This window comes from Python bivittatus, unplaced genomic scaffold (genome assembly GCF_059951505.1).
Source record: "Python bivittatus isolate LINGU-HERP-01145 unplaced genomic scaffold, Pbiv_v1 ctg000200_np1212, whole genome shotgun sequence".
In the NCBI taxonomy this organism is placed as follows: Eukaryota; Metazoa; Chordata; class Lepidosauria; order Squamata; family Pythonidae; genus Python; species Python bivittatus.
Window position 1 is genome coordinate 17,504,769 of NW_028277040.1, and position 13,936 is coordinate 17,518,704.

General features: G+C 35.5%; 1 protein-coding gene across 2 annotated transcripts in view; it reads left to right on the top strand.

Annotated features, from left to right (window-relative positions):
• CERKL (CERK like autophagy regulator) overlaps nt 1–13,936 on the top strand; it is a 40,298-nt gene that overhangs the window by 23,942 nt on the left and 2,420 nt on the right. For both annotated transcript variants that reach the window (XM_088135743.1, XM_088135744.1), the window contains exons 5-12: nt 1,864–2,006; nt 5,265–5,339; nt 5,829–6,006; nt 8,722–8,790; nt 9,263–9,288; nt 9,363–9,471; nt 11,592–11,688; nt 13,153–13,325. In XM_088135743.1, coding sequence (XP_087991869.1) covers nt 1,864–2,006; nt 5,265–5,339; nt 5,829–6,006; nt 8,722–8,790; nt 9,263–9,288; nt 9,363–9,471; nt 11,592–11,688; nt 13,153–13,325 — 870 coding nt within the window. The remainder of the gene's footprint in view (nt 1–1,863; nt 2,007–5,264; nt 5,340–5,828; nt 6,007–8,721; nt 8,791–9,262; nt 9,289–9,362; nt 9,472–11,591; nt 11,689–13,152; nt 13,326–13,936) is intronic.

Sequence of the window (13,936 nt, forward strand, 5' to 3'; positions counted from 1 at the left end):
TGAACACCGGTCCCTTTTTATAATTTGTGAAATGGGTGCGTTTGTTTGTTTCTTAGCTTATGTCCCGCCCAAATTACACAGACTTTGGGTAGCTCACATAAAATTATACTACCATAGAACAACAATTTAATATAGTACAATAAAGGCATAATTTAAAAGGCCCTGCACAGACATCTCTCATCCCAAAGACCTGAAGGAAAAGCCAGCCTTCATAGCTTTCCTGATACTTGAAAGTATGGGGACCACCTGCACCTTGGTGCCTAAGCTGTTCCAGAGAGCAGGGGTAGGGGAGTTCTGCCCCAGAGATGGCCTGCTTTGGACTATCACCCTCCTGAGATTTCCAGGGGAGGAGGCTCAAAGCATTCCTTCCTGAACTAATCACACAGGGCAGAAATATCCCATTCAGAATAGACATTTCATAGGCAGCCTGAACCCAAGCCATATAGAACTTCATCAAAAACAGCAGTTTTAATTGGATTTGATTAGTGTATGGATGGCCACATTCTGTACCAAATGACATTGGTAGTCTTCAGAAGCAGCCCCGAGTAATGCAGTCTTGAAGTAATGAGGGGTTTGTTGTTAGGGCCTCCTCCTCTAACAAAAGACTGCAGCGGTTGTACCAGTTGAAGCTGGGCAAAGAATCCTCTGGCCATGGACTCCATCCAGTAGTCAGGCAAGAGCTATGAATTTGAGGATCCTGAAGCTATTGCTCTGCGTTTTGAGGGAGAAAGCAATCCCATCCAGGGCCGGGGTCAAAGCTACTAATGAGTCAGGTCATCTTGGCCATTGTTCTCCAATAGAGTGCAGCCTACCTTAAACAGAACCACTAGATGACACTTTGCCAGCACAATAAGCTTGGAGAAGTACTGATGCTTTGCTGTATCACTACAGTACAGGCCCCAACCTGGCCAAAGCTCTCCCAAAGTAGTTTATAGTCATAAAAATGTAATGCTGAAAACTCATGCAATAATAAAAGTGGCTTACATCACATGAATGTACCCATGTAGTCACCATTATAAGTCATAGTTGCCTAGAAACCAATTTTTGATATAGGAGTTCTGGTATGCAAAGAGAATTCCTCCATGCCTTTCCATCAAATTTGATTGATTGATTGATCAAATTTATATGGCTGCCCATCTCATAAGGAGTGACTCTGGGCAGCATACAACAAATATTCTCATTGGAAAAATTACAAACACTTTTGAACAAGCTATTAGAACTCATATTCACAAAAATGCAACAAGTGTATGCAGAAGTGAAAGGCTAACAGCGAGAATCTTACTCCTCATTTCTGTTATCTTCCACTTGGATCTGCAAATGTAGGCTTAGATTTTCAGTAATATGCCATATAGATGGCATGGCTTTTTGAGAAATTATTAAATGGGGAAATTTTTCAGAAATAAAAGGAGTCAGAAAGGGATCTTACTCAATAACTCTTGACTCATATTTGATATATCTTCTAAGGCATTTCATCTGACAGAATTCATGCCTTATTACAATATTTAATAAAGATGAGTTTTTGAAAAATTAATTACTATTACAAATGGGATGGCTTTTTAATTATAACGTGAGAAGTACTTTATAAAATTCATTATTAGGATGCAGTGCAGATTGATGGTAGGGAAAACTGTGGAAAAAAGGATTGCATAGAAGGAAAAGGATTGCATAGAAGGGTGATTGTTTAAAAATGTTGTACATTGGATGACCATCAGAAAAATCAAGCTGGAAGTTATTTTATTTGTAGAGGTAAACATTAATGGCTAATAAGCTATCAGGAGAAGATAATAAATTTCAACCTGATCATTTCTAATGCTTGACTCTAAATTGTCTTACATGTAATATTTTACAATTCGTTTTTTGTAGGGTGGTCTGTGTTGGTGGAGATGGCACTGTCAGTGAGATTGCTCATGGTCTTTTGGTTAGAGCCCAGGTGGATGCCGGAAAGAACTGTGATAATGCACTTGTACCAGTCAGATCGCAAATTCCTCTTGGGATAATACCAGCAGGTGAAAATGCATAGTAGTTAATATGAAGAAGGTTGCATGTTATAACATAAGAATCTCTTATAGATTTGATAATATGTATATAATCTTTTTAAAATGCATACTGTTTTGCTATTATTTTCTTACCCTGTGTTTCAGATGAACCCGTGATACATTGTTTGCCTTGTTGATTCAGTAGTCTTTAGCTATGGAAATTATTTTCTTTGTCATTCTCCCAGGTTTAAGTAGGGTGCCTATAAAATCAGTCTTTGCGTTAACTCAAGGACCATTTATGGAAGTATAACAAATATACTGGCCTCGGTTTCACTATATGAACAATGGTTAGAAGGCAGCAAACTTGAACTAGCACCCTGGTTAATTGTTGAGAGATCCACATGCATAGAGATGGCAACCCTGGGTGAGAAGATCCCTCTGTAGCCTAGTTTATCAGGGTCAGATATTTCATATCACTCATCACCTATAAAGATGATTTAGAGCCATTGTTTTATGTGCTACTTCATTTGTTTGCCTTCATAAGTAGAAGTTTAAAATAGATAGCAAAATTCTTTGGGCTACTTTCACACAAGGAGGAGACTGCAGTTCTTTCTCCCCTCGCATTTCCCTACATGTCATCAGACCTTCTCTGGAAGACCCCGGCTCTCTGGAGCGGATTGTGATGCACAGGGGGAAAAGAAATCAGTTCTCCCGGGGGATGATACATGTCTTGTTCTGGTTTGTGGATTTCCAATTTACAAATAAAAGTATTTTCTGAGTTAGAGTAAAGTGGTTGGTAGGTGGGAAACATGAAATAATGTAAATTATAGGAAAGAAAGTATGATTAAACACTCTGATTATAGCTGGTAGAAAAGTGGTCTAGGTAGAATGAGATGGCATTTTTCTAGCATCTTGCTCTCTGTCCTTTAATAATGTTTAGTTATTGGTATTTTAAGTAGAGGTTTATTAGAAGTGAGTGAGATGTTTTGTGTCATTATAGATCTGTGACAGAAATAAAAGTTCTCTCTCACTTTTGTCAGGCTGGAAGGAGGTGAAATTTGTTTAAGCTGCACTTAACACGTCTTAATTTTTAAATGTTTGTTTTAAGTACATTTAGTGAAGGTAGACTTTCCAAAGACTATGAAGTAGGTGCTTTTTTCTACTTAAAACATTTGGTATTAGAATGTTTGTTTCATACATTTTTGCAAAACTTGAATGACTAAATCTGAGTTTAGTTGTGAAAATATAGTTTTGAGTGAGATGTTACGTATGACCCACCTCCTAAATTTTAATAGGCAGTATATGCTAAATTGTTTCCCAGATGTATATACTCACATACATATACATACTTACTTGGGCAAAGATGTTTCTGTATGAGTTTGAGATCTATACTAAATAAATTTATACTATAGACAAAATCAAAGGGATCAGATGAAGGAAGCCTACAGTTGTCTTGCTATCTATATAAGAATAGGGTTTATCTCTCTATTGAGTTCCTTAGCTTTCATTCACATAAGACATGAATGTGAATGATAGCTAAAGAAGTCAGTAGAGATATTTGAATAAGGAGTGAAAAAAACTAGGAGGACAAGGGAAAAGCAATTTAATTGCAATAAAACAAAGGAAAGTTTATATATTGACTATAAATCTTACACCCTTAAATCACTCATTTGCAATGTATTCCTGCTTCCAATTAATTTATGGAGAGTAAAATATTGTTATGAGACTTAGCTTCCATTATGGTTTGGGCAAAGCATCACAGTGTTGGTGCAGTTTTCATGAGTCTCTTAGATATGCTTGACTAGGAAGCCATTACATCACATTTATCTATTTGGATGTGGGAGACATTAACAGACTTATGAATATTCATGATGTCTGGTTAATTAAGTTAATTGTTCTGCAGGAGTGCTTGTACTTCCAAGGACATTTCCCTTCACAATTTCTGTCTGGTATCTTATCAGTCATGCTTTACATAAACTATAGATACTTCTGCCTTTACGCTTGCTGCTTGGCATCCTTGAGAATAAAAATTGGTTAGTAATTTAATATTAGCATTAAGCAGAAAAGATTGTAGATTGTGCCACTTTTTGGAATACATGTTGCAATAGAGGATGAGAAGAAATGCCACAGCTTAAACATTTCCGTGATAGCTATTAATAAGTAGTCCTTAGTATTGCTGCCCAGAGCTGTCACTAGGGAAATAGGAAATTTTGAATCTCCCAAGGAGTAAGTAGTCTTTATTTTCAGTTACGTGTCATATATTGTAACTCTAAAGACTTGTAACTATAAATGCTTGATCAATATTTGTTATATACTAGTATCTTTTTAATGCCAAATAAAGGTTAACCAAGAGAATAGTAATTGTAATAATGAATGAAGTAATAAATAATTCTCAGTCTTTGCTTAGTGAGGGTCTGAATCAGAAACACAAAGACTTTGTTCATATATTACAGTAAGGTGTTATTTGCTTAATTGGTGAACAATAGTTGGCTCACATAGTGCAGTAAGTCAAACAACAACAACAGCAGCAACCCCCCCCCCCCCCAAATCAGGCCAAAACTACTTAAATTGGGAATTCTTGGATCTTGACAGAGCCTAACTTACTGAACCCAAAAACAAAATTGGAGCTCCTTCAGTATAATTATCTTGACATTATTGAGCCCTTTTATTTGTATACTAAGCAAAATCATTAAATATTCTTAGTGTTATTAAGTAAACTTGTTGGGGTTCTTTATAGTTAGTTGTGGGAGCTCACTCTTGTTCTATATGGAAAGCACTGAGAGTTTGCCTTGCTTTGAAGATTCTGAGGCTAGAATCTTAGAAAGGAAAAACAAATCCCACAAAGGTAATAATTTAAAAATCAGGAAGACCAAATCTATTGTATTTCATTGGTTGGGTTAGTACAGAAATGGAATAATAGTTTTTAATACTGCTACCTGCAATATCAAGGTATAAATGAAGAATGAGTTCAATGTTACATTTTAAATAGCTGGATACTCAGTTGAATTAGATGTTCATGGCCAAGAAAAGACATGGTCAATAAACTTAATCTGATGGTTGAGTTCATTACTGTGCCAATGGTAAAACCTCATGTTTGCATAAGGAGGCAGGCCATTGTATTATTAAATCTTTCTTGACTTTCTTGAATTTGGAGATCATTCCGCATTTGTAAATTTTGTTTAACAATTCTTCGTGTTGGGCTAGAGAATTCATTTTGAAATATTCTCATATGGGGAAGTTTATTCACTTTGTTTTCCTTTTTTGTTATTCTCTCTTTAATATTTACAGGATCTACTAATATTTTGGCACATACTCTGAATGGAATCCAACACACACGAACAGCAACATTGCATATAATATTGGGTAAGTACTGTCCATCTGAAATTTTAGAGAGGAATATAATATTAAATATCTAGTGGCCTTGCTTTTTATAACTGGAATAAATAGGATTATATCCAACATTTGTCAAATTATGATTCAGATCTTCTGTGGGATGACACACACTTTCTGGAATGCTCTCTCCCCTGCTTTTATTTATTTTTATTTATATTACCTGCTTTTAATTTATTGTAATGTTATAGTTGTACTGGGTGCTGTTTTTGTTGAGGGTTATGTGTCCCATTTAAGTTCAGTGTGCATGCAGTAATGCCTTGGAAGATCACAAGACACACTCCTCTTGATTTATATAAACACAGGCATGCACTCTGTTTCTTGTACAAAATTGTGTTCTAGGATTTTGATCCCTCTGCCCCTATACAATTAGCAGATATAATAGAGTTAGGAAGTGAGTTCACTTATAAAATGTAAATAGACATATGTATATGTATGTTTGTATTAATGTTACAATTTTAGGGCATTTACAGTCAGTGGATATGTGCACTTTTAGTAGCCCAATCAAGCTCCTTCGCTTTGGATTCTCTTCTATGTTTGGCTTTGGATCAAGGACTCTAGCTTTGGCTGAAAAGCATCGTTGGATTCCATCAAAGCAGCGTAAAGATTTTGCTGTAATCAAGACACTAGCAAGCCTCAAGTAAGATGAATTTGAAATAATTTTTGTGTTAATCTAGGATTTTTTAAAAACAGTATTGCTATATAAATTAGATTATTTGGATTCTAATTTTAGCAATTTCCAAAAATCTAAAATAACAGTAGTTTAGGTTGTGATGAAGAGAAAACACCAGCCTTCTTGTGAGTAAGCATAAGTGCCTGCAGATTAAGTGCCTGCTAAGCATAAGGCTGCTCTGAAGGAAGCACAGGGATGAGGGTTGGAGAAGAAGGTTGAGGGAGATGGCAGATGTCAGAGAGTGACAAAAAGAAGCCTACAGAGAAAGCACCTGCTGGATTATCTTTATCAGGCCTGTATAAATAAACTCCCCCACCCTTCTATGTTGCCTGGTTGGGACTCAGCTCATTGCCCAGGCAGAGAGAAGAAAGCTAGTTCCTCACACTAGAAAGCCTTACTCAGAGGGAAGGAAGGGGTCAGAGACTATTCAGGTAAGGAAGACGTATTGACAGTGCTGGTGTGAGAGCAGGTGAACAATCCTCAAACTGCTGCTGTCAGATCTGTTTACTTCCTTGGTTAGATATTTTATTTTGGGTATTACTTTGAGTTCTTGATTTGGACTGCTGAGGCTTCAAAGGGTCTGTTTTTGTTTTCAACCCCTATTCCTAAGGGACTGAGAAGAATAAACTGCAGAACATTCTCTGTATCTTGGAGAGTTTCTGTTACTTTCTAGTCGGCTCCTTACTTCTCTCTCTACAAGGGTCTCTGCCGCATAGGTTAGTGGCTAAAGTTAGTGTTCCCATTTATCTATCCATCTGTCTGTCTACCCCCATCACACCATTCCCTTTTCAGTAAGCTGTGTTATACAGGTGAGAAGTAGTGAGCTAAGAAAAAAGAAGAAGAAATCTAACTATATCTAGTTTACAGTTTACAGTACCATTCAGTATATCACTCCATACTTTTCTGTCCCTATAGCTCATCCTTTCTTCCACCACATTCAAAAAATGGTTGCCTTTTCTTCAATCTTCTTTTTTTTTCTTTTTCTTTTTTCTTTTCCCGAGGATCTTGTCAACTCCCATTCATACAGTGATTGTCTTGGTCTTCTCCTGGATCCCTTCACTCTAACTTCCTATATTTGTTTTGTGGTTTGATCTTCATTCATTCTTTCTATATGATCAAACCACCTCAACAGACTTCTTTCATATTTGTCAGTCACTTTTGCTTCCAATCTGTATTCATTCTTGACCCTATCTTTTCTTTTACTATACACACTTCTTAAATACCCATTTGCACCACATTCTGCTGATTTTTATGTTTTTCCTGCCATAACCATTCTCTTTCACTTCTGTATAACAAAGTGGGCAGAAGCACATTTTTAAACAAAGTCATTTTAGCCACTTTTAACAAATATTTATTCCAAACATGAGAACTTTGGTCTTTAGTACATTAATTTTAGATCCATTGCTCCTGGTCACATCATACAATTTGTCTGATATTCACTGCAAATCATTTGTGTTCTCAGCCAACAGTCCAGCATCATCTCCGTACCTTCACATACCCAGTCAACACATCTCTAACAACAACACATAGGCATTTGCTGTACATCTCTCCATAATACATTAAATAACTAAAGGGTTATCTCACACCCTTGTCTTACTCCTTACTCATTGCTGAATCATTCACTAAGCATTCCATTTGTTCTCACAGATATTTTACTTTCGTTGTATACTGCTCTTGCAAAATATTCCATATTTCAAGCCTGTTTGCTTTATCATTTACTTTCTGTAAATCAGCAAACATGCAGTAAACTTCTTTTTTCACATTCATACAGTATATTTCTCAGTGACCTGCTTAAGAGTAAAACTCTGCCCTGTGCTACCCTGACATAAAGACACACTGAACTTCCCAAATTTTGGTCATTATCAGATCTTACACTTTTTAATCAGAATTCTGTCAAACACCTCAAGGAGACTTAACAAACTAATCTCCCCATAGTTTTTGCACACTCTTGCTGCTTTTCTCTCTGTATAGAAAAACAATAACGCCTTATAATTTTTCAACAAACTGACATCCTTTATTATTTCCTTTGTGTTATTTTTTCTTGGGTGCTAATGTAGCATTTATTTCAACCCCGCTCTTCAATATGTCACTATCATTCCCATACAAATCTCTAAAATACTTCTACCGTTCCTTTAGTTTCACACCATTTAATCATTTTTAGTTTTTATTACATTCACTGTGCTGGGGGCTCCTTGTTTAGCCCTTTGACATGCTTCCATTAAAAAAAAAAATTGCTCTACATTTTTTCTCCCTTTTAATTTTTAACCATTCCTTGCTCTCTTTGACCAAATTCTTTTCCACTGTCTTTTCTTCTATATACCTGTTACACAATTTTTCTCATCCTCATATTTGGAAGTTATTCTGTTACTTGCTTAATTTTTCAACCAAAGCCTCTTTCAACTCTTTATTCCACCAAGCATTCTTTTTCATATTTCTGATTAGCAGAACATAATTCACTGTGTTCCAAGCAACTTCCAGATCTTCTCTTATGTTCACTTTTCATTCATTCTGTTGAGAGAAGGAGTTAATTTTTCTTCTAATACTTTATTCATACAGGGCTCATACTTTCTCTTCCTGTGGTCATTCTAGTGTAAGCTCTGTAATATACTGTTAAATATTCAAACCTAGATATATATGTTCTATATACTTCTTTGAATGGAACTAATCTTGTTCTGTCCTTAGACCAGAAGATTGTGAATTATTGTTCCTCCCACTGAAGCATTTACAGCAAGATGCACAAGAAAATAATCAGTAAGTAAACTAGTCAGAAGTTGATGAATGCAAAACTTCATTTAGCCCATAATATTAATTCTGATTAATTTAACTATTGTATGAAGGTTTCAGTATCATTTTACTGTTGCCAATGTTGATTAGATTAAGACTGTAGCATTGGGCAGCAAACTGAAAATGTTTTCCCAAAGGGGCTAACTAAAAATATCTAAAGGAAATATTAAGGAGTTCTTTTTCATTTAGATTTTGCTATAAGTAGGTTACTTTTAGTATATTTTGTCTGAAAATATGAATCAAAAGTAATAATTTACTTCAACAATGAAATGTGCTTTCCAATTAAGTGTTAATATAGGATTTAAAGCTTTTTTTTCATTTTTGCCTTCTTTTATTCAGTGTTACATGTTTAATTTGTTTTCGCAACGTGACAAGCAAGCTGTATTTTATTATTTATTTTGTCATCCTTTAGTGACTTTTAATTTATTATTATTTTTAGAAGGAAGCAAGGGAGACTTAAATCAGGTAAGTCTGCAAGTTTAACCACTTGTAGAAGGTAATTAGGATTGCTTGAAGTTAATATGGTATGTTATATTTAGACAGCAAGGATGAATGGCACAGAATCCAGGGTCACTTCCTGAACGTGAGCATTATGGCAATCCCTTGTCTCTGTTCAGTGGCACCGAGAGGCTTGGCACCTAATACCAGGTCAGTAAGGATTTGTGAAATTAGAGTACTGTCCTTAACACCTTCTTCCAAAAGCTTGGCTTTCTCAGATTGCATGCAGTCTAGAACCTCAGGGTTGGAAAGCATGATGAAAAAAATTGGACTATGGTTGATTCTGCATCCTTGGGAATTGTAATCAGTTTAGGTTCAGGCAGATGAGGTCATCCATCTAGAATAATCATTGGATAATTACAGTGATTAAATTATCTTAGAAGTCTGACTTAAGTGGTAGTCATCAAGTAATAATCTCCTTTGGGGTTTGTTAATGGGGAAATCTAGTCCTTTGGTTTTGACTGATTAAATTCAGTTATTGTAAAGGCTAAATTGTATTGCAAAGGCTAAATATAAGTGTTAGAGTGAAAACGTGCAGGCATGAGGAAAAGCAAACCAAATTGAAAATGAAAGACCAGAATCTCTTGTTATTTTTATGGGATCTTTGACATTTATAAAACATACTAATTCAGCTCCTAGATTCCTGTGGTCTCTTTTTAATTTTAAATGATTTGCCAATATCTCAGCAAGCAATGGGAATCTGTGGCCCTCCGGGCTTCACTAAACTATAGCTTTTAGCAGCCCTAAATGTCATAGTCAGAGGGTAGGAAGTCTCAAAATCATGAAGACCCAGGAGTCTCCATCCTAATCTAAACCTATAAAAATGAAACAAATAATGTGAGAGGTCTTTTAATGTTTCAACTTTGTGGAGATGCAGGACCTTAATTCAGAGTTGCATAACTTTGGTTAGGCTAAAAGCTGCACCAGCCTTTGAACTTCATGGTTAGGGATAACTATGCAAAAGAGAATGGGGTTACAGAAAAAGATTCTAAAGGTGGTGAGGGGATAAATTTATTTTAATTAATTGTGCATTAAAATATACCAGTTACACTTAGAGTTATCCCCAGCTCTTCACATCTTTGTTGCTTCCCTCATAAGAAATATATGAGCAATAGTAGTAGTAGTAATAATTATAATAAATCTTCCATACTTTCCATGCATTCACTGGGTTTGTTGCAGGTGGCTGCAAAATCTGGAGGACTTGGGGTTCGCTTAATATCCTGGCATGCAACTTGTGGCATCTAAGACAGCTCAAAATCTGATAAAATGTGTAATATCAAGGTTTTCCACAACTTACAGTTCCCTCTGAATATATCAGTTTCACGCCTTTCATCATGATTCTTACTTTTGACAGATGATGTGTGTGTTAATCATGTGTATATATTCATAAAATACTTTTCAAATGTTGAATTCTAGGGATATATATGTATGTGTGTGTGTGATGTATAATTATTTAAATGTAACCTATGTTGGATAATAACATTTTAAACTAAAGTTGTCAGAATTAAGCCTTGTGGTCCTTAAATGTATTTTTAGGAATTCACAGTGTGGCCTGCAGCATTCTTACCACATAACACATAAATCTTTAGTTTCATAAAGGAAGTTCATACCTCTAAGAGGGGAAAGCAACTAGATAACTGGTTCAACAGCATCTTCCCATTTAGTGAGTGTCGTGATATTATGACCTCTCTGAGTCAATTATTACTCGTAATTGGTAGCTGCCTGGACTTTCTCGAAAGAGAATTTCCTAAATACATTATCAAACATTTCTGCTGGCTGGCTTTTAATTACTTTCTTTTAAAAAACATATCATTTTTAGGGTAAAAGAAATAAATGAATGGGAAATAAAATACAACTAATTTGAAATAGCAGTATAATTTCTCTTAACAATAAAAGCACCTGTATTTAGTTATCCTTAGAATGAACTTGCAAAAAATCTTACTGTTTCTACAAAGTTAAAATAAGCTAAGACAAGGCACAGTTCTCCCTGCATCTCTTTGGATCCAAGTCCTACCTGATACTGGCTGCCATTCCAAGGAAGGCTACAGCTACAAATATTGTCATATGCTGATTCTGTTGGAGGTATTTTCTGGGAACAGCTAAGGGTACCAGTGTCATGCATTGAATATTGATTATTTTACTTTTAAAGGCAGAGATGAAATGCTTGGGTTATTCAGGTAGATTCCTGAATAATACTGTATATTCTTTTGATTTATTCATTGTTAATTGCATTGTTTAATTCATGCTTAATTGAACTGTGTCATTTCTAGATTGGATGATGGAAGCATAGCTCTTATAACTGTAAGGAACACTTCCCGGCAAGAATTCATTAAACATTTGAAAAGATATGCTAGTGTGAAAAACCAGGTAAAGGGTTACCCTTGCATTTGCAACCTGACATTATTTGGTTTAGACTTTCTTAGCAATTGCTTTCACCAAAAGCCACAGAAAGAAACAAGCGGATGAGGAGGAAAAGTCACAGGATTTAAAATATAATGTAATAAAACCAGACAAAGATTTAAGGTGGAAGTAAATTCATGATAGAAGTTTTTAATGCTTTTGTAAAGAGATTTAACTTCCTGTCAGAATACATTAGCCTACCTTTTCTGATTTTTGAAAATCACCAGACTAAGGCCGATTAGCCTATTTCTGTCCATCTGTTGTAGTTTTATTATAAATAGTTCTTATATACAGGAGGTACTACAGTGCAAATCTGCTAAACTGATTTTTTTTAATCCCAAATTCTGTATTTAAATATAGACTGTGCTATATTTAGGGCAAGAGGAGACTTGTTACATGTTGTAACACGATTTGTTAAATTTTGTGGATAGTATTTTTTAATTTTTATTCTCACTTATACATATCCACAGTTAGCTAGATTTGCTCTTATGTGGCTCCTCCTGACAATGGGAGTGGCTAGACAAACCATTGATTTTTCTTCTATGGTTTTTTATTTTGATACCTGAACCAGGTACTCCAGCTTATCATTCTCCTAACCAGTCAAGGTAGAAGTCTTGATTTGTTCTTGGCTTCTGATTCTGGGATTGTTTGAAATAGATAGCCATGTTGTGATGAAGAAAACATAGTTTGAGCTTCCACAGTTTTTAGGTTGCTGCCAGTGGTAGGAGGAACCAAAAGAGAGAGTCTCAGAGATTATGGCTTACCACAATCATGTAAACACATTCCAGGATAAGTGATACAAAACATGACAGCAAACACCTCCACCAAGCATTTATTGAAGGCAGTATATCTGGATTGAAGGGGGAGGTAGGAAGGGTCTGATCCTATTTATTCTGATCATACTCTCACAATGGGAGGGTATCTACTCATGTATCATAATACCTAGTTTACAAATGCCGAGGAACATCCCTTCATAGTTTGGGAAATATAGATTAGGAGTTATGAGTACTCAGCATGGTTTCAGATTAATGGCTCAATACTACAAGCCTGGTATCCAGGGCTGAATTAAGGAAGGTCAACCATCCAGTTGGATTTGGCAGAAATAAGCATATACATGTTCCTGGGATGTTTTTTGTGAGAATATAATTTAAGTTTTATTTCTTTATTTAACAGTCCTACAGACTGGGTGGCAAATAACAGAAAAATAAAAATTACATAGCAAAATGTAAAAGAATTTTTAAAAATTAAAACTTTGTTTTCCAAATGCCCTTCTCCAAGGCCCACTCCAATTTTCTGTAAGAGTGCTAAAATGCCCATAGATGGATCCTTTCCTCTCCTAGTATTAGTAAATGAAAGCACAGGGTTGTGACGAATCCTGTCCTTTGCAGATACTACATTTTTCAACTGTTGCATTTGTGCTTTGTATTCTAGTTCAACTTTCCTTTTATTGAAACGTATATTGTTGAAGAAGTAAAAGTCCTTCCAAGAACTGGAAAGAAATGTATCACTGGAGATAATCTGAGCTGTGCAGATTCTGAGGAAAAGAGCTATCCTTGGAACATAGATGGAGATTTAGTGGAATGGGCAAAAGAAGTTCATATTCGGTAGGATTAAATTTAGTTGTGTCTGAGCTACAAATATTGGTAATTCCTTTTAGTTTAGCATAAGCTTTGCATGGTATATTTTCACACTCTACACTGGACAATCAGAAAATTCACATTGATCCTGTGTTTGGTTCTAATTTCTTGCAGAGGTTTGAGAAAAATAATTGCACTTAGCAGATCTATTCAGGATGCATTACTTGGAGCAATGAGAATGTTGGAATATTTGAGTGGCTTGTCTCCTTAAAGTTTCACAGTAATGTAGTTGTCTTGCCACTGCTGTATGATGCCTCCTTCTCTTCTAGAACCATAGACAAATCTTACATTTGATGCAAAGAGCATGACAAAATGGGGAAACATAATCACGCCTATCTCCACCTGACATTTGTATGTCACATTTGCATATAAACAGATATATCGAAATGTAATCTGTAGACTTCCATTCTGTAGATATGGCTTCAGTGTGTGCCAGATTATGCAAGAGATGCTGGCATGTCAGTCCCTTATGACACATATATTGGAAATGTCAGTTTAGAACTTAATATCAAGTGTCAAATATCTCAGTACTATTTCCTATGGATAGTTTAAATCAAATGCCATGTTTTGTATATCCT